At 38.7% G+C, this 25,676-nt stretch overlaps 1 protein-coding gene across 11 annotated transcripts in view; it reads right to left on the bottom strand.

The window, feature by feature from the left end:
* CLIP1 (CAP-Gly domain containing linker protein 1) overlaps nt 1-25,676 on the bottom strand; it is a 64,431-nt gene that overhangs the window by 5,502 nt on the left and 33,253 nt on the right. For 3 of the 11 annotated variants that reach the window (XM_021412691.1, XM_021412690.1, XM_021412693.1), the window contains exons 9-20: nt 24,932-25,036; nt 20,252-21,196; nt 18,767-18,883; nt 17,718-17,775; nt 17,401-17,484; nt 15,830-15,986; nt 15,015-15,180; nt 14,699-14,914; nt 10,079-10,216; nt 8,669-8,775; nt 6,249-6,369; nt 2,474-2,526 (exon numbers count right to left, since the gene is read on the bottom strand). In XM_021412691.1, coding sequence (XP_021268366.1) covers nt 2,474-2,526; nt 6,249-6,369; nt 8,669-8,775; nt 10,079-10,216; nt 14,699-14,914; nt 15,015-15,180; nt 15,830-15,986; nt 17,401-17,484; nt 17,718-17,775; nt 18,767-18,883; nt 20,252-21,196; nt 24,932-25,036 — 2,267 coding nt within the window. Of the gene's footprint in view, nt 1-2,473; nt 2,527-6,248; nt 6,370-8,668; nt 8,776-10,078; nt 10,217-10,236; nt 13,668-14,698; nt 14,915-15,014; nt 15,181-15,829; nt 15,987-17,400; nt 17,485-17,717; nt 17,776-18,766; nt 18,884-20,251; nt 21,197-24,931; nt 25,037-25,676 lie in introns of those variants that run through there. The other 8 variants (XM_021412682.1, XM_021412684.1, XM_021412683.1 and 5 more) reach the window with 6 other exon arrangements.

Here is a 25,676-nt window from a genome sequence, read left to right on the forward strand (position 1 = left end):
ATGAGAAGCAATGCATTTAATAAAAGGAAAATGGAGGCAGTGAACTTAAACTTCTTCCCTGGAAGTTCATATCCAAAATATCTGCTTGCCAGTAGGGATTTAAAGAAAACTGTCACTTCACATGCCAATTTAAAATTTCACTTTCAAGAGGAGGTTAAACCATATTTTGAGCAGAGTGTAGAAGTCATTGGAGACAGATAGGGTTTTTTTTTTTGTTTTTTTTTTTAATATTGGAGAAAAAAACCAAACCCATCACCCAGATTCTTCCCTTACTACAAAAATCAGACGTTCTAAGAATGAAGCAGGTACCTTAAAGTGTTACTGGGCAAGCTTTAAAAATGCAAGATAACAAGAACCAAACGTTAGAAACATGGAGTAGAAATGCCAAGTACTATAAGGAAGAACTAAATTTGCACACCCATGGGCTTTTTTTTTTGTAAAAAATATAGACTTTATATATATTTATATATATATATATATATAGCTGAGTATATTACAAAACAAAAGCAAGACACCAAGGGACAAAGGCAGCCAAAATATGTACAACAGCTATACTTAAAAAAAAAAAAAGTTATTTATTATAACGTGGATAGACTTTCTTGAGTCTTACCATTAAAGACACACAGATATAGCAAAGGAAGCAAGGGTAGGAAAGGGAAGAGAGAGGAATGAAATGAGTATCGATAAGTAGCGCAAGCTCAAAGACAGTAAGACAGTTAGCAACCCACAACGAACCTAATGAACTGAAGTAACACAGAACCCCATCAGATCCATAGCGACTGATCTGTCACTGCCAGCTGAACTGTTTCATAGACAAAGTTGCTAAATTCCTGGGGGCAGAACGGAAGGAAGGTGGGAAAGCTACTGCTGGAGATCTGACCTAACTGAAATAAGCAGATGTCTCTGTTTCAGTACTTCAGATTCTTAAGAAAAAAGGAAGAAATCACTGCTCAACACCAGCTTCAGTGGAATTCAGGAATTTAGAAACACACTTGTTTTGTTTCATTAGTTCTTCATTCAGCCTGCTTTTGTTGGCAAATAAGACCACGTGCTTCCATTTTTAACCCCTCATGGTCTACAGTTTGCTTCAATGACTCTGAATTGCTTCTTGTTTTATCTTTTGTATTGGAGTTTATTCAACACCAAAGAGAAATGTCATTAACGTCAGTCAGAAACATGGGCATCTCATTGTAACCAAAGCTGAGCAAAGGTAGATGGACCTGACAACTCTGAAAGTAACGTTAACATTCACTTGAACGATTTCATATTCATGTTGGCTACTTCAGGCAGTTCACACAGTAAGAACAGGTACAAAATTAACTGCTAAGTTTATGTGTGGTGCAGACATGACAGATCTAACTCAGGAGAAGGAAAATCAGAGCCACACATCTTGCTCTTTATAGCTTACTATAGAATTTGTATTTTAACATGTATAAATGGCACTTATGCTATCATACACAGCTAAAGACCCTGTGATCCAATTCATGGGGCCAGTTAAAGCTGAACTTCAGCTGCTGACTTGTCTGTCTGTATAATGACTAATAAAACTGTTGCACTCTCTGAGAAGGCTTTAGCTTGTGTAATATCCTATGTGCATACTGTCCTTTAAAAGAAGCATGAGATATAACAGTATGAATCACCTTCCACCAAATAACGGATTATTAGGGAATAAAAACAGACTCTGTACATATACTGTAGCCAAAGATGTACATGAATGCTGGAGCGCTGTTAGTGCAGGAAATTATAACAGAGTCTTGTTTGTTTTTCTTGGAACACGCTTGGTGTCATGGAGATCTGCCCCTTTTTCTAAGAATTTATATAATTACTTTTGAAAAGGTGACATTTTTCTAAACACATTGCGGCGCACAGCCAATTAGCTTTCCCAATTAACAGCAGGAAGATGGTACGTTTTGTAACTTGGGACCATTTACTGAATAGCAGTTTACAAATGGATGCCCCAGACACCCAGGACAAATCTCCTGGTATTTAATGGCAGTGCTGAATGAACTGCAATAACTACGGATACAGTGAAATTTGTATCTCAACACTTGAGAACAGTCCCAGAGAGGCTGAATAACAGCCTTTATTTATTTATTTTAATATCAATCCTTATCATCTCTGTGTTTTTCCTCCTTAAGAACCTGACCGGTGCGGATCTGTATCTGTGATATTTATCAGACTGATGAACAATCTAAAGAGGACTAAGGACGAACAAACTAAAGAGGAAATGGTAACTACCACTTCTTTTCTTATATTTTCTTACATTAATAATTACATTTTCATCTCCCTTTTTATAAAGAAATGTGGAAGACACCATCTGTAAGCCCAGTCTGCATAAAAACCTCAATACTCTTAAATACGATATAATACAAAAAAAAATGCTTTTTCTTGGCCTTTTTTTTTTTTTTTTGTATTATGTTTTGCCAAGTTTTCTGTAGGATGGTATAGTTACAAGTATCAGAAAAAACCTTACCTCTTTTTCATCTCTAGTAACTGGTTATTGAGTACTGATCTCTCCTCTTCCAGCTAAAACACAAATACAAAAAGCCCACAGTTAATACACAAAGGGTTATTTCCTTATTATATCAGAACATCATCTTCATAAAGCAGATATGGGAGAGGCTACAGAGTGTACACGTCCTTGAAGTGATTGATTTTCTTCTCGGGCAATGCAGACACACAGACACAGCTCATTTTAGTGACCGGTGTTAGCTGGTGAGGGGCTATTACTGCTTTAAGCTGTTTTGAGGCCCTGTGCACACAAGAGGTGTGATGCACAGCAACAGAGAACTGTAAGTGTTTGTATTCCCAGCTGTTAAGTTTCACCCAGTATTGATGAATTACTGGACTTGCTGTCGTTTTGACCTGGATAATTGTACTACTGAATCCCTGGATTTGCTATTCTAACAACCTGGATAATTGTACTACTGATCTGTACTGGTTTCTGTACCACTATATAGAGATGAATTATTTATCCCTAAAGCTGTTGGTCTGGTGTCTGTTACCGTACCCCAAATGTGTAACCCTGCAGGGCCCACGCAACCAGCACCAACTTCCACTGAAAACAGTGTCCCTGGGCGGGGTCCGAACAGACGGGCACACACAACAAGCAAAGAAACAAAAAACCACCAACTGACTGTAGCAATCACATCAAAACCACAAAGCTCCAGCACAGAAGACAGACTATGAGAACTTCTGAGAATGTTTGAATTATTTTAAAGGCCAATTGTTTTTTTCCCACCACTCCATCTCTTTTCTCTCCTTTCTGCTCTCTCAGTCCCCATTCACCTTGGAACAGCCTTCAACACTTGTGAGATGCTCCAAGACTTGGAGCACAAACCTTGCATCCCTCATCCTTCTCATTTTCCTGGTTGGCTGTGGAGAGATGATAGATTTTTGTGTAGAACAAGACAGAAGTGGATGTCAGAGACAAGTAAAGGACAGCAAGATGTTAAGTCTGCTCTCTCACTTGCCTTGGAGCAGACTTCTCATGTACCTTTAACAAAAGATGGTGCAGCTCATCTGATAGATGGTTCTACAGTTTTCCAGTGAAATTAAAATGCCTGGGCTAGTCTGAAGTTCCCGAAATGCCACAGCAAATACTCTGAAGCCAGAAAAGCTCCCCAAGCTCAGTATCTGACTAGGAATCTTTAACTAATTACACACAGCTAATTATTTATGAATCGATATAAAAAACCACCCCTCAGCATCTTTAGGCACTTTAACCTTTAGATGTCATGATAAATCATTCATGAAAGAGTATTCATTAATTTTGCAAAGTGTGTCACATGCAGCCACAGATTCATTAACCCAATTGACTAGCAGCACACTTAGAATTTATAGTTACCATAGTGACTGCTCAAAATACTTAAAACATATGCTTGCTATCTTTCTTACCACATTTTAATAGACATGCACAGTAACACAGACTGAAGCACTGCTACATTCTGTGCTTTCCTCCCTATTGTCCAGTTTTTCAGCATCTGCTGTATGAAAAGCAGCTCTGCAAGCAATGCTGTTCTAAGACCTCTTCTTTCTTAGCATCAGCACTTGTTCTCTTAAGCCCAATTGAACAGTTCTTCATAGCAACATTTGTTCAGTCCCCATAGACAGCCTGAAGCAAAAAAAAAAGTCCAAGTCCAAGCAGTGCTGTAACTTGGTGCCTACATACACTGTGTGTTCAGAATAAAAGTATTGTGGGAATCAGTGTGATCATGCAAACCTGAGATAGGGCTATCAGTGCTAGAATCCTCAAGAACCTGGTCGAGTCAAAGGCAGAGCAAGTTAGCTTTAAGTTTAGGTTTAGCAAAGATCCAAAGGGAACATGAAAAGAAGTTGCAATCCCAAGGGGAACAGCAGGTGCTCTCTAGAAGGATATCTGTCTCCCATTCAAGGAGCCAAGAGATATAACAGTTCTGGGCAGATACACTGCACATCTCATCAACAAGAATTGAACAATTAACACTACGTACACCTCCATTCTACATGACACCATTTAGCCTTTGTGCCTCTTGCCACAGCAGAATTCCGTGGAACAACCAAGGCCTCTCCCAGCCTGCTAGGAGGCCATACAGTTCACTGGGTCGAATGTTACGTTTAAGAAATGCAATAGCACTCCCACATTCCCAAAGTTCACACTGGAAATTTGAAGGTAAACAGACTGTTTCTCCAGCTCTAGCAGACCTTCCAAATCTTAGTTATGGGAGCACATCTGCTTACGGACAGAAAAGGTCATGGTGAAACCGAACTGAGAATATTCCACTTTGCAAGGTGACTGGCTCTTTGTGCTTCACAGACCTGGCACTGAGATAGGATCCCTGCTGACAGACCCACGGGCAGATAGGACGCAGACACCAAGACTGCTCTGTGAGTTCATCTGGAAACTACATGAGGCCACAGTGAGACGGTGTTCACCTCTGCCAGCCTTGTGGGATGAAGGGCCCCTTCCTTCAGGGACTTTCTGACTCTCAACTCTGGCTATTTAGGATAGGCAGAACAATTTCACCAATGTCACTGACTCCTTTTCAAGTTACAACTCTTTATGAAAATAACAGGTTGCCTCAAAGATTCTGAAATAATTTAAGAAAACATGTGGGAGTGGGGAGCAGAGCTCCCACTGGCTGTTTAGGATGACAGCATTCTCTTATCACATCACTACTCAGATGCATCATGAGTCAGTGGCTGAGCCCACACGTCTGGGAGTCAGGTTAATCATCTCCAAAGGCTCTCCAGGATGAAGAAGCTCATGCATTACTCCTAGCAGCAGCCAAAAAGACTTAGAAACTTGCTAGGTCTGTAGTTACTCATCCTCAGTATTTCAAAGCAGGTTAGGTTCCTCGGGGGAAAAGCCAGCCTTTTGGCTTCAAAAGCATTAGCCTGTGTTGCAGAATGGAAGACATCTCTTCCACTGCCAGTGAGAGCAGGTACACCCGTTTCTACAGAGGAGCTCTCTCAGACAGCCAGTACATAAAGCCATACTCCACTCTTGCTTTTAGTCTAGATGTTCCTTAGACGCCTTCACAGTGTGGTTATCACGGGAAATGCTCCACAAGAAATGAAACCACCACGTGTAATGGATGTAAATTGAATATTTTTTCGGCAAGTACCACTGTTATAAGCTGTATAACTAAGCCCCTACTTTAAGATTCCAATGTATCCAAGTGTAATATTAAAAAAATAGTGGTTTTTTTTCTAGAAACTATAACAAAAACAACAACCTCACATCAGTTCTAGTCCTCCAGTACCCAGTACCTGACTGCAGCACTGCTCATGTACATGCACAGTATCATGTCTAAGCAAGCACATACGTGACAGTGCTTTTTATAGACTCTAAATAGTATTCTGGAAGACATCCTAAATATTCTTTTTTCATGGGAAAGGAGAGCAAGAACAAGGAGAAGAATTAAACAGATAGATTTCCTTAGTACTGCTTAGATGGAGATTACATAGTTGTATAATAAAACTACTGACAGAAATAGAAAGTGTCTGTTAATACATTTGGCTAAATCATATTTAACTTATGCTTATTTCCAAGCCTCCTAAGTATCCTTTGTAGGTTACACAACCTTCTGTTAGCCTGCAGTTCTAACCTCCCAGTGCAGGTGGTTTCCAAATTTATTTTAAAACATTCTCAGAACAACTAACTCATCTTTCAATCACAAACATGCAGTGCAACGTCACCCAGACATCAGTGGAAACAGCATGTACAGCACTTTCAGCACAGATCGGAAACGTTCCAGCCACTGTACCTTCTGATGACTTGTGACTTCGTCCCTGCTTCTGCCCAGCTCCTCGGCAAGTTTCACGTTCTCCTCTTGCAAAGCTGCAAGCTGCTGGGACTTCTGAGCAGCTGCCAGCTTCAGAGCTTCGCTGCGAGGACAGAGAGTGCATTGTTACCATAGGAACGAGGGAGGCAAGAAAAAACTGTGGGAGAGAATCAGCTTCACAGCTTGGAAAAATACATCTAGGTCACGTGCCCGGTGGGACTGATAATAAAGGTGACGAGCCATGCCTCGGCTGCACACGGATAGGTTTAACCCTGAAAAGCGGCAGCAGCACAAAATGACTGCTTCCTTTTCCTTTAAATGCATCAGACACTCAAAGAAATGCAGGGTAAATTCAGTCTGCCCGTTCTGCACATTTCCAGTGGCTATCAAGCACTTGGATTTAGGAATGTCCCTCACAGGGACTGCTGGTGAGCTTCACAGCCCAGACTTGCTCAGAAGGGAACATGGCTGAGTGCTCTGCAGTTGAAGCATGAGAGCTGTTGTTAAAAAAGACAAACGCTCACAGTCTGTTAGTTGTCCCTGCAAGGTCTGCCACCCAAACCACCGAGAACATGTGAGATTGCGGGGTCAGCTGCTCCGTTCTTGTTATTTTTCAGATACAGAAACAAACAACAAAACAAACGCTGAAGTGTATTTGCAGGTTTCATGTTGCTGCTAGTACATGTTGTTTCCTTAAAGTACGTTTATTTTCAACTTGCTTTTGAAAAAAACATTTGCACACCTGCCTGTGAGACAAGTTACTGACCTAACGTTTGAGTACATCTTAAAAAAATGAACACAGTATGCTTAACTTCATGAAAGGGGAACTTTTATGACTGCGTTTTGTTTTCATAAAATGGAGTCTCAGCGCTCCTATGTGCCAGTATTACTGAGAGTTAAACCCTGACCGGAATATTAAAAATACTTGTACAGCTGTGGGAGGTAGGAGAACCCAGAAGTCAGAAACTTACTCAAGTGCTTCAGAAGAGAAGAACTCTATGGGCTGTTACTGGGCACAGTTAAACAAAAGGAAGCTTGATTTACCTTCAGAATTTAGCACGTAATATGACTTAAGATCTTCCAATCCTTTCCTCAACCTCTGATCTCTAGCTACACCAAGTTTTAGTTATCTACTCCTTGACCAGTTTTCAATCCACCTAGACCTGGATTGAGCTGGCTGGCTCTCCTCACTGAAAGTTGATTCAGATAATCTTGGTATGAACATACTTGCTGATGCAGGAGCATACCTATTTTTAACCATGACTGTTTGTTCAAAGCAGTCTTCTCTTGAAAAATTACCGTCTAATATATTTTGTCTTTCCATGAAATCAGTCTGCTAGCCCCACGCTGCCCCAGCATCACAGCAGCTAGTCTAGAAATGATTATTTTGCTTTGGCATTTCCCACGAGTGCAGAGGCAGGCAGGAACTGCAGAACAAAATCCCACCTTTCTTCTATGGGGCTGCTCTCTATTCAGGCAGGTTTTTAAAAGCAAGTTAAGAATGGTCACACATAGAGAAACTAAGTATTCATTCTGTGTGCTGATTTCCTTTGTGTCCTGCCTTGGCCTCAGAGCACTGGTAAGAACTGTCAGAAAATGACTTATGGAACCAATAACAATAATTAATCATAGATTCTCTTACCTACTGGTCCAAATTCTACATTCCAGCTCTCAGTGTGCAGGGGGGAATGCAGACTTGAAATTTCATGCATAACATCTCAGAGCTGGGGGACCTGCAGCTCCAGGATGGTACCAACAACGTGGCTGGGCTTTTATTCACAGTGGCACTCTCACAGCTTTGGTGCAATAACGTTGCACATACAAATCACTCTATGTCAGATGCTTTGTGGTTACTTTGTGTACACTGCTACACATTGTAGTACATAAGCAATAGTTTCTCAAATGATAAGCGATCAACTCTAATTTTACATATTTATATACGTGTCATTTGTACGGTACCAGTTAGAAAATAAGAGCATAGTGTGGCAACTGGAGTACACTGGATATGGCCACCATGAGAAATAAAAGCAGAACTCGATTTTCTATAAACAACCCTCTTAGAACTACTTGACGCTCCAAGTATACTTATAAAGAAATACTGTTTGGATTTGATTACAGTAAAGCTTTTAAAATAATTTAGTGCCCTCAGGTGGCAGAACGAGATATTTCCTCCAACAAAGTATTTCAAAGCTTGAATGAAGGATTTGTTCGGTAACATTTAGAAATTCAGGAGCAAGATTCCGATTTCAAGCTATATGCATGTCAAACCAGTACCTCATTTTGAATAATATCTGCTTTATAAATAAGGATACCAGAGAAGTACTGAATTACTTCTTTTTCTTAAAGAAAGGTAAATGTAAATACAAAGTAATGGTTTAATGAATGCACACTGAAATACTTACAATTCTTTTTTAAGTTCCTCCACTTTCTTGTTCTCTAGGTTCAGAAGCTCCTTTGATTTAGTGAGTTCCTCTTCATTTTTCAAGTTGTTTTGTTTAAGCATGTCCAACTTAAAGAGGAAAAAATACTAATTACAGAAATGAACCATGCTGTCTTCAGGTGGATCACTCGGAAAAGTACTCAGGAAGATAGAGACCTGAGCTGAGCTTTTGTCATTTTTATTCATAAAATTAATTCAGACCATTTGTACTGAGAAGCATTTGTCCAGCAGAACAGGTTAAGCCCTTCTACATTCAAGTCCAGAGCACAAAGAATTCAATCTCCTCTTCAGAGCAGCTTACAGTAATCTGATGTATAGGCCCTGGTATAAAAGGTAAAGCTCCAAAGCACCTCAATTTTAAATGCTATACAACTCAAAGCATTTTTTTTTTAATAACTCAATACTTCCTGTTGAAATTAGCTCTTCCCTTTGATATTTATTCCTCTAAAGTAACTGATAAGAAGTTCTCCTTTACCATACCTTAATTTCTGAGAAACAGAAGGCTGAATGTTGTGCTTGCAACCATAAGAAATCAATTCCTTCTGGAGATCTTGTTGCACAGGTCAGGTTGTTGCTTATCTATTTACTGAGCTTGCCATCTACCACTGAAATCCCACAGGCTTGTGAACCTTATTTGTTTGCATTCACCAACACATTATATTACATAACAGATAATCTTCAGCCACTCTCATGGCATTACAGGACCCTGTGCTTGATTTTTGTTTTTTTTTTTTAATCCCAAAAGGAACTCCTGCCATCATTAACGTCATTGCTTTTAATTCTCGAGCCATCAGATCTCCTTGGAAAACATTACTGTTTCTGAACAAGCTGTGGCACTTAGGCTAGCCCAGCTGTCTACTACCCATTATTAGGAGAGCTGCACAAGATGAAATTGTGATCAAAAACAGGCCACAGAGTGCTCCACATCTGCAGAAAAGCTGCCAGTTGGATGTCAGATGAAGATATTCTGGGGCCAAAGAGTGCAGAGGGGATTAGTGAGGACGTTCTCCCTGCCTTCAAACCCTGATGTATGACAGAGTGGCAGCACACAGACTGAAGAACAGGCGCTTAGAGGAATGCTGTACTTGTTGGTCTGTAAGTTCTTTGGGACAGCTGTGCTTGTGCTTTTGTGCAGCACACAGCTCAGAGGAATTTGTACCTGGTCAGACCCTGCAGCACTTCACTGCAGTGTGAGGCCACACCCCACACAACCTCGGGGAACCAAAGCATCAGTTTGAGTTGTGTTTCATAGCAGAAAGAGACCAAAGCCTAGAACACAGACTTCAGATACTACATAGGCACTGCAAGAAAGATCCAAATCACTTACAGGCTAGGCAATACTTTTCATATAAAAGCATTTAAATATGATTACTTCATTCTGCAGCTTCTCATTTGTCTGTCTGGAGTTCTCCAAAGACGCCAAAGTTTCAATCTTTTCTTGGTGAATGGCATCCTTCTCTTTGGTCACCTTCTCCACAGTCTGTAAAACTTCTTCTGCCCTTTTGTCAGCCTGTGTATAAAGGGGGGATGGAACGGAAGAAAGTATTACCAGTGAGACACGTGAAAGCAAAAGAGGAACCACAGTACTTTATGCACAGCTCCACTGTTTGCCAGCTGCTTTCCAATTAAACAAGGACTCCAACTGGGAATTTACTTGCATTCTGAAGCTGCATAAAGTATAATAATAAGTGGACATGAGTAAATTCAATTCCATGCAGAAATCGATTGGAATCTCATACTTGTGTCACCACTGAGGAAGCACATTTCTTCTTTTTAATTACCTGGATTTCTATTTACCACTGCTTTGATTGCTCTTAGATTTCTGAACACTTTAGAGAGTAGTAGTTCAGTAGATATTCACTTCCAACAGACCGCTCTATTTTCAGAAAATGTGAAATTATTAAAAAAAATGCTAAAAATGTGAGAATAAATTAAAAATTAAATAGGAAATAAAGCCAATTATCAAATTGTTTTAGTGTTGTTTATTATGCCCTCATAAAATGAAATACTTCATAAGCATATTTTAATATCTAGGCAGGCATAATGCATTCCTGTAGGATATCTTGAATCCTTTTTGCATTAAAAATGATTTTATCATTTGGCTTCAAGCCAAAGTAAAATTCAAAATACTATTCAGAATTTGTTGGCGGTGAATACAAAACACTTCTGTGAATAAAAAGAACACAATGGATGCTAATATCTGGAAGTCTTATATTGCAAATTGAAACAGTTCTCCTGCATTGTTTTTTTAACGCAGTGCCATTTACAGGAGCAGTATGCTGTTGTATGGTTTTGGTGTACCTCAGAGTTGTAGTTTGCTGCAACTCCTCCTCTAGCTCTTAAGCTGCAAAGTACTTTGACAGAGGAGCTGCCCAGTTTTCCTACTAGATTCAGAAAACAAAACTTCCTTTTATTCACAGTTTATGCTGTTTTCTTGCAACATTCAGCAACAACATAGGCTCCTATATTTAGAAATTATTTAAAAATTGATGTTATAATTGAAATGTCCTTCAGACTCACAACCTGAAAAAATCCAAGGTAATGAGAACAAAACTCCAGCCTGTTCATACGGAGGTGAAGTGCTGATTGTGCAATGAAGTGCAGAGAGGAAACCATTGAGTTAGTGCTGAGTATTAGTACTACCATACTTGATTGTTTACGTATTTCAATACCTCAAATTTTTGCATAAATGTTTGGGCCCGAAGAGTCTCTATTTCTCTTAGTTTCAAAGCCAGATTGCTCATCTCCTCCAGCAGCAGCTCGTGTTTTTCCCCAGAGACCAGCAGTTTGCATGAGAAGTCTGCATCATTTTGCTCTAGAAGCGCTACTACTTTCTCATGCAGTTTGTAATAGTCCTTGGACAATTTCTCCTTCTCTTTTAGTATTTCTTCATTTATGATGACCAGACTCTTCCACTCAGCATGCAGACTTTCATTTTCCTGAACTACCTCCATTTTCTCCTTCTCAGTCACCTCATATTTGTGCTGAAGTTCATCTAGCATCTTGGAGACACAGCCGTGCAAGTCCTCAAGCTCTGCTTTTGATACAGACAGGGAAGTAAAGTCACTCTTCAGTTGCTCTATTTTGGAAGCCAGCTGCTCTGTCTCTGTACAGAGGACTTTTTTTTCTTTAATTACTTCCTCCAGTTTAGCTTCGGATTTTTCTTTTTCCCGAACCAAAAGCTCTTTCTCAGTCAGAAATTCTTTATTTTTCTCTCTCATCACTTCCATTTCCTTCTCTAAGAAACAAATGTTGTTTTGTAGCTCCATACGTTCCAACAGAAATGACTCCTTATCCAATATTCTAGCTTTCTTTTCTACGGTTAAGTTTTCTTTCATATTCTCAACCTCTCCATGTAATTTCTGGCACTTATCTTGTAATTCAGTCCTCTCTCTGGTCAGTATTTCTATATCAGAGGAACAGGTCTTGAATGAAGATGACAGGTCCTGCTTGGCATGTGCTACAGCAGCCAGTTCGTCTTCTAATGTTCTTTTGGCATCCTGGGCCTCCTTCAGAAGATCTGAAAGGTCAGATTTACAGGCTATGAGCTCTTGATTTTCTAGATTCTTCTTCTTTAGTTCTTCCTCGAGAGCTTCAATGGAATCTTTGAGTGTGGTATTCTCTTGGACCAGAACTCTCTTGGCTGAGAACTCCAGCTCCTGTTCTCTCTTCATATCAGAAACTGCGTTTTCAAAAGACTTCTTCTCATCAAGAAGCTCAGAGTATTTTCTCTCCAACTCATCCTTCTCTTGCAGAAGAGCTTCACTGTGCTTTTCAAACTGCAGTGTCTTAGAAAAAACAGATTCCTTTTCCAAGTTCAATTCATTTATTTTCTCAGTGAAGGCTCTCTCAGCAAGCACAGCATCTGCTGTAGCCTTAGCGAGCTTTTCAGTAATCGTCTTATTTTCATTTAGAAGTTCCTCCCTTTCAGCCAAAAGCCTTTGTTCTGATAAAAAAAGGGCCTCTTTCTCTTGAAGCAAGTGAATACGTTCAGAGTTAGATGCCTCTGCGGAGGATTTCATTTCCTCAAGAAAATTAGAGAGACTAGAAAGGGAAGCCTTCAACTCCATATTGTCTTTTGTCATCTTTTCAAGTTTCTCATGCTGAGTCTCTAGTTCTGCTTGCATCTCTTCTCTTCTCACTTTTAATACCTGGTTTTCACTAACAGAATTGGCTAAACTCACACACAGCTCTTCTCTGCTTTTAAGGAGCATCTCTTTCTCAGACTGCAGACTCTGATTTGTCTGCAACAGACAGTCAATTTCATTTTTTAAGGCTATATGTGTACTTTTAAGATCCAGGTGTTTTTCCTGGGCTGAATCTCTCTCTGCAGTCAGAGTGGACACTTCTTGTAGTAGCTCTTGTTGATTTCTAGCCAGGTCATCATAAGAACTTTGCAGCTTCTGAATGACATCATGTTTATCTTTAATGACTACGTCATTCTCCTCCAAAAGCTTCTTCTGATAATATTCCAGCTCTTCCCGTTCCTTGATATGTTTCTGATATGCCACATCCATTGCATCCTTTTTGGCCTGAAGTTCTTTCAACTGTTGGAGCAAGGTTGACTCTGAAGACCGGAGAGCATCATTTTCTTGAGTTGCCTTCAGAAGATCTGCCTGTGCTGTCTCTACTTCAGAGAGCAATTTGCTTCTCTCAGAAATCAGCGCTACCTTTTCTGTGCTTTCCTGATGACTTTTGGCCTCAGCTTCTTCTTTCTGCTTTAGAATTTTTTTATTTTCTGAATTAAGTTCTTCATTTATTGTCCAAAGCTCTTCTCGGTCTTGCTGAACTAACAAAATCTTTGACTCCAACTCTAGAAGCTGTGATAACAATGACTCTCTCTCTAATTTTAGAGTATTCCCCGCCTGTGCCAGAGTCTCTTTTTCTGATATTAAATCCCTCATCTTGTCTGACATTAGTTCAATCTCTTTTCTGGCTGATGCTAACACAGAGCTTAAAGACTACGGAAATAAAGTCAGGGAGAAGGGAAAACAAAAATGAAGTCAAGCAGACAAATGAGAAATGTGGATTAAGGGCAAACAGTGCTACTGTAATTTAAGTTTAAAAAAATCACGTATACACTGGCACAGAGCCCCTCTACAAACTGAACTGTTGACAAGACACCAATGATATTTCATTACAAAACATCCACAAGAAAATATTTTGGTGGTTACATTAAAAATATCATGGTTTGAAGGCTCCTCCATCCGAGACCTCATCGTGTTTTTTAAACTGCTCTCAATGAATTTTCTGAATGAAAATTGCTCAGAAAGAAGAGCTACAGAATGGTTTCATCAGAATCTAAGTTGAAACGCACATTAGATACTGCCTTCAATTCCCAAAGTAACCTTCTGTAACTAATTCTCCCCAAGATTCTGCCCAAGAAATATTGCCATAACCTGTTTAATTCAAAACACCACATCAGTGATGTATCTAAAAGTTGACTTATTTGCCAATTAATATACTAAACATTTTGCTGAAGCATTAAACAGATTATAGCCAATAACTAATCTGAGATGAAAGTAAGCAGCAATGTCAAAGAAAAAGGAGAAAAAAAAAAACATTATTTAAGTCAAGATCCATACCAAATAGCTGCACATAACACAGGATCATACTACTACAGAGCATTATTTCAAGTGTGTAACACCTTTAAATGAAGTATTTCATAACATATTTTATTTAAAATTCGTGCATTTGTAACAGCGAAGATAATATTTGGCTCTAACTTACTGTACTGTACCAGGTATCTATGAACATAAAACGATAAGAATCATATTTAATGCATTCCTTTGTAACCTACAGACAATAACCAGCTGGCTGTGTGTGCTTCATTTCCCTAATCAACATTAATCTACCATGGAAAAATTCAAAACAAACTCTGCAAATAAACTACTATGAAATGGTGAAGCCAGGAAAAAAAATAAATCAGTGAGTCAGTGAAATACAAAGGTTTGAACTTGAAATTACTTGCAAAGTAACAAAGTATACATACTTTAGCCTGTTCTGCTTGCTTTTTCAGCTCCTCAGCCTGTGTTTCCAACTCATCATTTTTCTTTTGTGCAGTTTTCAGTGCCTCTTCTGCATCCAGCAAGTTCTGCTTAAACCCTTTGATATCTGCATCATGTTTAGTGATCATCTCAGAAGTTTCTTTTTCATACTTCGCCTGAAGATCCTTATACTGATTTTGACTGGTCTCCATTTGCTTTTTCTGATAGAAAATAGAACAGTTGGAACACAATTAAAGATGCAGTGGTACGTCATATTAACTATTCTCCACATAGTTAGCTAGTGCTTTTTAAACTTCTTACCATGTCCATTAGTTGATCCTGCATTTTTTTCAGCTCTTCTTGATGAGTCTTGAGAGTTTCTTGCTGACTCTGCTCAGCTTTCTGTGCTGTCTGCTCCACGTTTTTCTGAAGCTGAACAGTCTTTTCATTTGCTTTTGTAAGCTCGAGTTGTATTTGCTCCAACTGCCTAAAAAGACCAAATAAAAGAACATTACTTTTTGCTGACAGCATGACAAACTCTGAGGTAAAAGGCCCTAAATTGTGTTGAAGTCCTATATTCTGTCCAAACAGAAAGAGATTTAATTATTTAGCATAAATGGAACGTTCTGCTAAATTAAATATACACAAGTGGGAATGAGTACTTGCTTGTGCGCAGAGCAGCACTGCTGCCAGTTAACTTGAGCCCAGCCTGGGGTTCTGTGAAGATAAATTGTGCATAGAATACTTTTTATTGGAAAGAAACCACGTTTCCTCTTGCTGGTCAAAAAAGAGACCCAAGAGTCTCTTCCGCATTCAAATAAAATAAGTTTTTTTGGGTAACCAAATAATTATGAAGCACAATCATGAAACATTATGTTCTTAAAATGTTCATTGATTCTGGAGAGTGAAAAGTGCATGTCACACAGAATTGTAGAAACTGAAAAAAAAAACAAGACTGTCTTCAAATCATTGTGCGGAGACTATTTTGATGAATTAAGTCTGATAGACTATATTGACTTGTCACATCAACGTGACACCCAGGACTATTTTTCTCAGCTATTTGCAAAGAGAAAATGAGAAGCAGAGAACACAGGAGTAAAGAATTTACATGAAAATATTATGACATGATGGAATACCTTTCTTTTAAGCGTAGCTCATCATTCATTTTCATAAGCTGGGCAGAGCTGTCTCCTGATGACTTCATGATCTCTGCAATATCATTTTCTAGTTTGGCTTTAGCTTCAGTCAGTTGCTGTTCTCTCTCTTCTCTCTCCTTCAGTTTATTCTCCATCACTGAACAAGACAAAGGTTAGTAGACCAGTAAGCTTAACAGAAACGTTATGCACAGGTTAGCTAGAAAACCATAAAGAACTGTAAACAAAACTATTCTGATACTACAGACCATCTGACTTATCTTTCTGAAATTAAAAATTATAATTAGTTTGAACTTTGCTCTGTGAGCTGCAGCAGAACACTTCAGAGATAGTGGTAAAGCAAGTAGTTAATAGATCGCTGTTTCAGAAGTGATTCACTTAGCTGCAGGACACAAGAAGTTGTACTATAGAAATCAGATAGTAATGAAGCAATATAATAGGAGAGACATGCACACCTCACCAACTATTCAGCACAGCAGGAAGAAACAATGCAAGCACCATGAAGTTAGAGTTAAAAAAAAAAAAAGAAATCATAGAATGGTTTGAGTTGGAAGGGACATTCAAGACCATCAAGGCTCAAACCCTGCTGCCATGAGCAGGACTGTCAACCACCAGATCAGGCTGCCCACAGCCCCATCCAACCTGGCCTTGAGCACCTCCAGGGATGGGGCACGCACAGCTTCTCTGGACAGCCTGTTCCAGTGCCTTCCCACCCTCACAGTGAAGAAATTTTTTCCTAATGTCCAATCTAAACCTACCCTCTTTTAGTTTAAAGCTGTTACCTCTTGTCCTATCAGTATACTCCTAACGAATCCCTCCCCAGCTTTCCTATAGGGCCCCTGTGGGTAGGGGGAAGTTGCTGTAAGGTCTTCTCTTCTCCAGGCTGAACAACCTCAGCTCTCTCTTCAGAGCAGAGCTGCTCCAGCACTCGGATCATCCTTGTTGCCCTCCCCCACACCCAACAGGTCCACATCTCTCCTGTGCAGGGGGCCCCAGCATGATGACTCGATACAGGGCAGGCACTGTCATCAAGGGCAAGAGCAGCCTTTCGTATGACCTGAATCCCAACAATGCCTTGAAAGACTTGCTTACAGGGTATTAATTAATTTCTTTCTAAATCAGTTTTAAATTGAGATATACAACTAGAAGGATAGAGGATGCCTCCCACCTGTGAGAGACAGGAAGAAGTAGAGAATCAGAGCAACATGCAGTCTTTAAAGGAGAATACTATTTATGCTTCTGTCTGGTCACTAAGTCTTTGTCAGGTACCAGACCATTATCACAGCATGATTTTGTTGCCATGTTAAAGCAGGAATTTAACTACTGATTTGGAATACACTCAGCCGGGATATCTTTTGCCTTACTGCACTACTTAATACAATGACCACCTTGCTGTGTCACTAGATGCAATGCCACAAAAGACTTTCTTTTGATGGTGTATGCATTTGTGAAAGCATTGCATACTATGTAAGATATGGCAAGCTGAGCAGGAGGCATAAGAAAGCACAAAGCTGACGCATATTTCAAAACATTCCATTCCATTTCTTCCTTACCAGTCAAATTAGACTTCAGTTGTTCCAGTTCTGAAGACATGAGTGCAAACTGTTCTTCTTTTTGGTTTAGTTTTTTTATTGTTTCTAAGCAAGTAAAATTTTAAAGAGAAAGTTAGTAATTACTTAGATGCAAACAATTCCACCTACTTGCAAGATATGCTGCTCTCAAGAGGAGAGAGTGCAAGTAGCCCTGTCTTTTCCCTAGCTTCTGAAACCGCTGTGTTGCCAAGTTTAAATTTGAAAGAACAGGAAAACTTTATTTTGCAGTATAGTTTTCTGCAGCTTGGTAGTTTTCCTTTATTTAGCAGCAGACATACCTTGCATAGTGCGTTGAGCATTTTCTGCTCCATCAGCTGCACTAGTAAACTTTTCTTTCTGAAAAATGGAGAAAAACCTAAGGTAAGATTTGATGTTAACAGTATAATTCAACCACCAAATTTATATTAGGTATTCTACGTGTAGAAAACAAACCATATCTATTTATGATAGGAGTGAAAACTGAAGTTTTTGAATCAGCTTAGCACTGATATATTCAGCAACGTAACGCAAGACCTTTCCCTTGCCTCAGTTGCAAGCAAATCCCTGAGCTTCCAAAATAAGCTCTCCATCAGCTTGCAGAACAACAGAACTGCAGACGCAGTCCAGTGTAAGAGACATGAGTTCTGGGCTTCTCAATGTAAGAAGCTACCCATGTTATTCAAAGGCTGCACAGTGGACATCTGCAATCCTATGATCAATCTCATACCAGTGCTTTCCAGCTCTACCAGCAGGAAGAGATGCTAGACAGTGGAAAACAAAGGAGGATACTGAAGAAGATAATAAGTGAGACTCTGACATCAACTTCAAATACTATGGCCATGGAAAGATTTTATGACAGGACAGTCAAGCTTAAGGAGCATGTCTTCTGTTGCTAACTACAGTATAGTTTCTCAGGAGAAATGCACCCATCCACAGAATACTTACAAATGGAATCAGGTGAAAAATGTCTTCAAAAAACATTTGCAAGATGTTCCTATAGTGAGCATTAGTTTATATAACAATTATAGTGCTAACAGGCCACACGTTCCTTAATTAATAGTCTAAACTTAAGCTGCATGACACTTTTGATTTGGCTTAATATTTTACCTGAAGTTCTCTAACTGATAATTTCTGTTTAAACAGAACACCTGATAAACACAAGTCAAGTGAGATGTTCTTTTGATTTTGAGATGGATCCTAATGGTCATGAACCAATGCCTTCTTTTTGTAAGTAAAAGAGCTTTGGAAGACTTTCCTTACTCAGAACGGATCCTCAGAATTTAATTACGCTCTCACCACGACAACCATAATCCAAAGGAAAAAGACAAAATTTTTGAGGATTACTCACCAAAAGTTGAAGTTCCTTTTCCAAAGAATCTTTAACTTGATTTACTGCACTCAAGTTTTTCTCAAGGTCAAGAAGCTTTTGCTCTTTGCCCTGCAGTTCTTTGGCCAGATTACTAGCCTAACAAAGATGGTTAGATGGAGTAAAATAAAATTACAAATATGAATGATAAAAATAGGGAAATTAAAAGTTGAATCTGAAGGAAATAACTATAACATTAAAATCATTGTAAGATGAACAAAATGAAAATTTAAAAAAAAGAAGAAAAAAATGTAATGTGTTAACTGAGTGAAGCTGATTTCCACTGACGACTACATCACAGTACTAATTGGATCTTGAAACACATGTGAAATAATTGAGATGTAGTTATCTTAGAATTAAAACAATTGATGGTAGACATTCTGGAGCACACTGAAACATTTGCAAACAGTTACAGCATCAGTTAAATTGGTAATTTTGGTTCTTTAGTGTTTTAATTTTTTGAATGGATAAATTTAACATTTTATGTTCCAACTGGCTATTCACACCAATACACATATAGGGATGCCTTTTTCCAAAAGATTCTGTACCTCACCCAGGGGTACTGCAGAAATTCAGTGTGAGCTAAAAATGTGGTGCCAGCAGTCCACAAAAATCAAGTATCTTGGAACCGTCTGTGAAGGGTTTAGGAGAGCTACTGCCAGCTACCGTCCCACCACTCTTATAACTGGAGCTCTAGCTTGCCAGGTTATGCAGACTGGGGGTTTGCCCAAAACCCCTGAATGAAATTAAATCTTAGCACTTCTGTTTCTAGCTACAGTGGCAGAACAACTTTCTAGTACTGAGCAGCACACTAACAGCCTTAAAGAGATATTTTATCCAAAACAACAAAAAAAATCTTGGTAAGATATATCAAGCTGCAGTTTGTGCTTCAAAATTACTACGAAAAGGTCCCTGACAAGACTGCTGAGTGCCTTTATCTTAAAGAAAAGTTCCTCCAGGATTTTGTTTTGGTTTTAATGGCACTCTCTTGCCTCTTCCATCATCATCTTTGATGAGAGGGAAGGTAGTAAAGATACTGCCAGCACAAACTGAGAACACAGAATCCCTCTACAACTCAGTGTAATCCTCAGAGAAAAAAAATCCCCATGGAGCCCCATGTCACTATCAGAATAGTTCTAGCACCAAAGGTCAAAAGCTTGTATATTGAGATGTGGGGTTCTTCTCCCAAATGAGCCAGAAAACCAACCTTCCGTAACACAAAGCTTTCCGCAGAGGCATGTTTTCCTTCTGCTGAGTGGAGCAGGCCAAGCACTAGAACCCCATTAACAGATCTGACCCAGTTAACACTTTCTCTAAACCTCCTCAGATGGTACTAAGATACACTGTCAATAAAAAGGTGGTTTTTTGGTTTTTTTTTCTGTGATGAGTTTTCTACAGCAGGTTAAAGCAGTACAAATGTAAAAATAAAAACAAAGTAAAAATAAAAGGATGGATGTTGATACAAACCTTGCTACTTCCATCAACCTTTTCAGCCTCTAAATTCTGTATCTGTTTCTCTGCTGCCTCAAGCTGCTCGCTAAGTCTCTGGATTTCCAATTTACCTTCAGAATTGGCTTTCTCAAGTGCAGCAAGGTCCAAAAGCTTTTCTTCAGAAGCTTTGATCTTTTGTGTAAGACTACCAATAATTTTGGTTTGTTCATTGCACTTGGCTTGCAGTGTTTCTAGCTCCTTTACCTTTATCTCAGCTTCCTGTAATTTGTTTAAAGTGTCTTCCATTTCTACTAGATGCTGATCTTCCACACTTTCCAGTTTGGTCTTCAGGTTTTCCAGGGTTTGCTCTTTCTCCTCTGTGACCGCCAGCAATTTTGCCTTCAGTGCTTCAATTTCCTTTAAATGATGAGATTTTTCATTTTCCTGCTTCAGTTTTAAATTCGACATTTCATTTTCATAGTCTAATTTAACCTTCTCCATCTGAGTTTTTAACTCTGCAAATTCTGCTGTCTGAGCCCCTACACCTTTGCTGAAAGAAACTTTCAGTTCTTCCATTGCTTGCTGATGGGAGGCAATTGCAGATTCCAGCTTCGATTTCCACAGCTCTATTACATCTGAATTCTCTTTGTTGGCATGATCAAGCTTAGTTTTCAATGATTCGTTTTCTTTTCCCATTCTCTCATTTGAAGCTGCAAGTGATTTGATCTCTTTCCGCAGCGCTTCTTCACTGATTTCAAACTTCTCTTTCAGAGAGCTCATCTCGCGCTGATGCTCTTTGCCAGCTGCTGCCATTTTTTCTTGCAAAGAACTTATTTCTTGTAACAATGAAAGAGAAGTATCCACATCATCAATGTGTTTACTAGACTCTAATCTCCCTCGGAGCTCAGCTACTTCCTTCACCCGCAATGCTAGATCTCTTTCTAGTTCCATGATGCGAGATTTTTCTGATACTGTAGCCACCTATGTGTAACAGCATTTTAAGAAAAGAAGAAAGAATTATAAAAGTCGTAAGTTTAATACACAGAGACACTTAAACCACAGTGAAAAGAAATCACCAAGTGTTGCAAACCAACATCATTAGCGTCCTCTTACCAGCATTCTGGATTATAAGACCACTGAGCTTCACTGCTAACTCCTATTTCTACGGAAATGCTAAAGAAATCTTAAGAAAATACTGCTTTCATATGGAAGGCTGTGAAACAAGACCAAGTGTTAATTCATTTACGTATAAATCATCGCTTAAAGAAAGAAAAAGTACAGATGTCCACATCTTTGTATTGCACGCATATTATGTTCTCCCTAAACGTGGAGTTTATTTAAACTCATTTTTCTGAAGTTATCTGGAAATAACAACTTGCTAAAGAACAGCTTGCAAAGCTGCTTACGTACATTCCCAACATTTAACAAAATGCTTCTCAGAACCATTTTAAAGCAGAAGGAAAAAAGATGAGAGAACCTCCAGTTCTCTAGCTGTAGTAATAATTGCTTCCGAATTCATCTTACAGTCGACTATGAGACTGTCAGAAAAAAAATACAACTGCCTTTTTAGCATCTGGATCCTTTGAAACTCCTTCCATATCCACTCCATTGTTTGCTTGAAAAAGCTTCCTCACTTTATCTGAGATTGTCAACAACTGTTGAAGAAATTTCTGGTATGAAAATCACACAAAACCAGAACAATGATTTCTAATTAGGAAATCACTGCTTCAGCCTTCTTATTATCCCAACATTCTGAAAAAGATGCTACTATCTGCAATTGCTCCCTTTTAAGGAGCAATATAATACTTATTACAGATGACATTCTTGGACATTTGTAATATTCATCCCTACACTAACTTCAAGAAGAGCCGTGCGCATGCATGAATATATATACGCTTTCAAGAAGGCAATCAGTTATACATATTATGACACATACTCAACTTTCTATCCCTGTCTATCCAGAAGAGTTCATACTTGTCATCTCCCTAAAGAAAGTGGTTGGAATGGACAAAGAAGTGTAGGAAGTATTATCTGAAGTTAGCAGTGAATAAACCACTGTAAAAAGCAATGAGATTATTGAAAATGTGCAGGTACTTATAAAGACAAACAAATGAATATTGAGCACAATACAAAAACTGTCAAGTGTTTAGCAGCCTGTTCTGCTGTGGGCAGAATAGAAGAAAAATATATATGGCTTTTTCATCCTCTCTATTGATGAAACAATTTATAGAAGGGGAAAAGGTAAAAAAAAAATATGATCCTGCAGAAAAAAATGATTCACAAGTAGAGAATTGTAGCATTTCTTTCCAGCTGACATTGTGCTTTGTAAGTTTTAAAGATTTGTGATGAATTTTTGTTTTTTTTTTTTTTGGAGAAAGATAACAATATTTGCTTTATTTATTTCTAACACAAAGAAAAAAAGTATTATCTAGATGAAGTTCACACCTTGTCCTGCACAAAACTCATCACTTTAAGAAGAAGGCAGAATTAAATTCATTGCTTCATTACATCAAGTGACCATGAAAGACTTACACTATCAGATATAAAAGAACCAGTACTTGTGGTTTATTTCCATTGCATTGCTCTACACTGAAAATGTATCTGATTCTTCACCTCTAGAAGCAGATTTACAGGGTTTCTGTAAGCAGGCACCAAATAATAGAGCCTGAATAGTGCCCTGTTAGGTATCTGTTATGTTATCCATTATTCTTTATAAAGATGCCACATTCCAGAAACAATCAACAACAGCATCTTAATGGATATGTACTTACGTGTAAGGAATTTAGGACAAAGGGCACTTATCAACAATGGCATATCATTAGGCATGACCTAGATTCCCTGTACAAAACCGGGCCTGGCAGAAAGGTATGAAGTATCAGTTTCTGGTACTTCCTCACAACAAAAAAAGGTTATTACAAACATTTAGTTGATCCTGTTGGTGTGCCCACTAATACTGAGACAGTATCAAGTTCAAGGTATGTGATTATTAGGAAATTCTTACTACAGGTAAGTAAGAATCTTCTTCCTGTGCTCTCTTTAGTAATCATAGCCAGGCTGGATGTCCACAGAATGACCCACTTTAAAATGTGCCCAATTTGCTCATACAGAACAGAGTTCAGCTCAGCGTGGTGAAGCAGCCACCCTCCTCTCAGAGCCAGGGATTCTCTACCAGCATCAGCACTGCTCTAACACGCTCCCAGCTGATGTGCTGCAAGGAGATTATCTTTTCTTACAGCACGATACAAACATTTCAATACTGTATTTCAAATCTAACATGCAACAATAATTAACTTCCTCTGTCTTAACATCCAAAAGTTGAATGTATAGAATATATCCATCTAAACCAAACCAAAACAGACTTTACATAACTCAGGTTTTAACCACAATATTTCAAAGAGCGCTGGATGCCGTTTGTTTCAGCACTGACAAACAAAACCTGTATTTGTTAGGATATGGATTCAATCAGAAGTAATTAAATAATAGATCCTTCTTCTATGAACTGAATAGAAAACTGGCAGTAATCTGTCTGTGTGCCGTTCTCACACACGGTCCCTTAAGTCGCTGTCACTGGTACTTTTTGTGTACCATTCCTTCTTTAATTACATTCAGGGCTTTCTGGTGTGAAAATTTAGCTTCACGGTCTTACAAAGAAAAGTCTAACTGCATGTTCTGAAAGCATGCTTGTTAGAGGAGAGAACATCACTGACCTGGCACTCAATAATCCAAGAACTGCACTATTCACAATTATTCAGAGTTGATTTTGATCAGAGCATTAGTTGGAATCGTGGTCACTTCAGATCTCCTGGATTTGAGATTTTATGAATTATTCATCAAATATTAAATTGAAAAGAAAAAAAAAAAAAGAAAGAAATACACCAAAACCTGTCATGTTTTACAGGTGCAAGGACACCCAGATATAGACCTAAGCAGCACAGCTTTTCATTCTTCTTGGATCTTCACTTTTAAATAAGCACAGATACATAATAAAATGTTATAGCACAACAGACCTTGCTAACAGACACATGTTGAACTGCTGAAGTCAACTACACCAGTCCTGTGAGCCTTGTTCCAAATACAACTGAACACAGTTAGCACCCTCCTAGCAAGAAAAACCTCTGTTCTCTCAGGAACATGCTGAAAATCCTAGGAAACAACATCTGCTGAATATCTGTCTTGGGACCAATGCTGAGTAATATTTTGACAGCAACGCTGTTACTAATGCTGCTGAGACACCCAGGAAAAAAATTGTCTCATTGGTAGAAAAAAAAAGAATTAAGAAGTCACTGCAAACCTTGATGGAGCAAAGCAAGCAGCACAAGCACCATTTCTGAGTTTGTGTTAAAAGCACTGGCAAAGTGGAATTTATTTCTCTTGGATATAATGAACTTTGCTACTTCTAAAAATGAACCACTGAACATTCCTTTATGTCTATTCACAGTCTCACACAGCCCCACTTGCCACTTTTTACCAAGTATTGATTTTGCACTTTGACGTCATCTTACCTGAATTCTTCTGAAGAAATGAGTACACATATACAGCTATACACACACATTGCACTGACATTCAAAAGCAAAGCTCATTTTTAGAAGTGTTCCAGCTACACGAGGTTCGTGGCAGGAGCAAGATCTCTTTCAGCATGTGTTATACCCAGCAGACTGTGTCACCAGAAATCTTCCACAACACAAATCTTGTTATTTAAATAGTGAAAACCATTACCCTAGTGTCTTCTAACTCCCTCTGGAGTTTGTCAGCTTTGGTCTTTTCAAAGAGCAGGCTCTGTTCAAGCTCCTTAATGCGGGCATGCTCCAGTTTGGTCTGCGTCTGTTAGTAAAAAGGGAAAGGAAGAGAACACAACGGTGCCACCATCACATGCCAGCACACAAGGAGGGAGCCACATGCAGGCCGTGCTGCCAGAATCTTCCATCAATGATGAGCAGAGAAGATGCAGTGGATAAAATGAACAGGGAAATACTACGGATGAGAAAGATGGACTGAAAGTGTAAATGGACTGATGTGTAAAAAAATAAAAAATATCACAAAGAAATATGAACAAAAGTTTCATGCAGCCAAGTAGAAGTTATTTATCAGTACATGAAGTTTTCAGCACAAATTAGAATAGTTATGAAAAAGTACATAAAATATAAATATATACCTACACCTGTTCTAAGAGGATGATATGTCCCTTTCCTTGTCATTTCACTAACTTTTTTCTTTAATGCATTGGGTGTATTTTTACATGATTAATTATGAACCAGGGGATGAAATTTCATCACTAAAGCTCCTGTGACAAATCAAACCTTTTTCTTTTTCTTTTTTTTTTTTTAAACATGAGATTAATTAGCTGCGTCTCAAGTCTCAGCTATAAAAATACTTTTGGTCAAGATCTGGGCATACTACAGTTCATTTGTCACTAGGGTATGAATTATTTGAACAGAAAGGGCATGGTTGTCTGAATGGTAAC

The sequence above is a fragment of the Numida meleagris genome, chromosome 14 (genome assembly GCF_002078875.1).
Source record: "Numida meleagris isolate 19003 breed g44 Domestic line chromosome 14, NumMel1.0, whole genome shotgun sequence".
In the NCBI taxonomy this organism is placed as follows: domain Eukaryota; kingdom Metazoa; phylum Chordata; class Aves; order Galliformes; family Numididae; genus Numida; species Numida meleagris.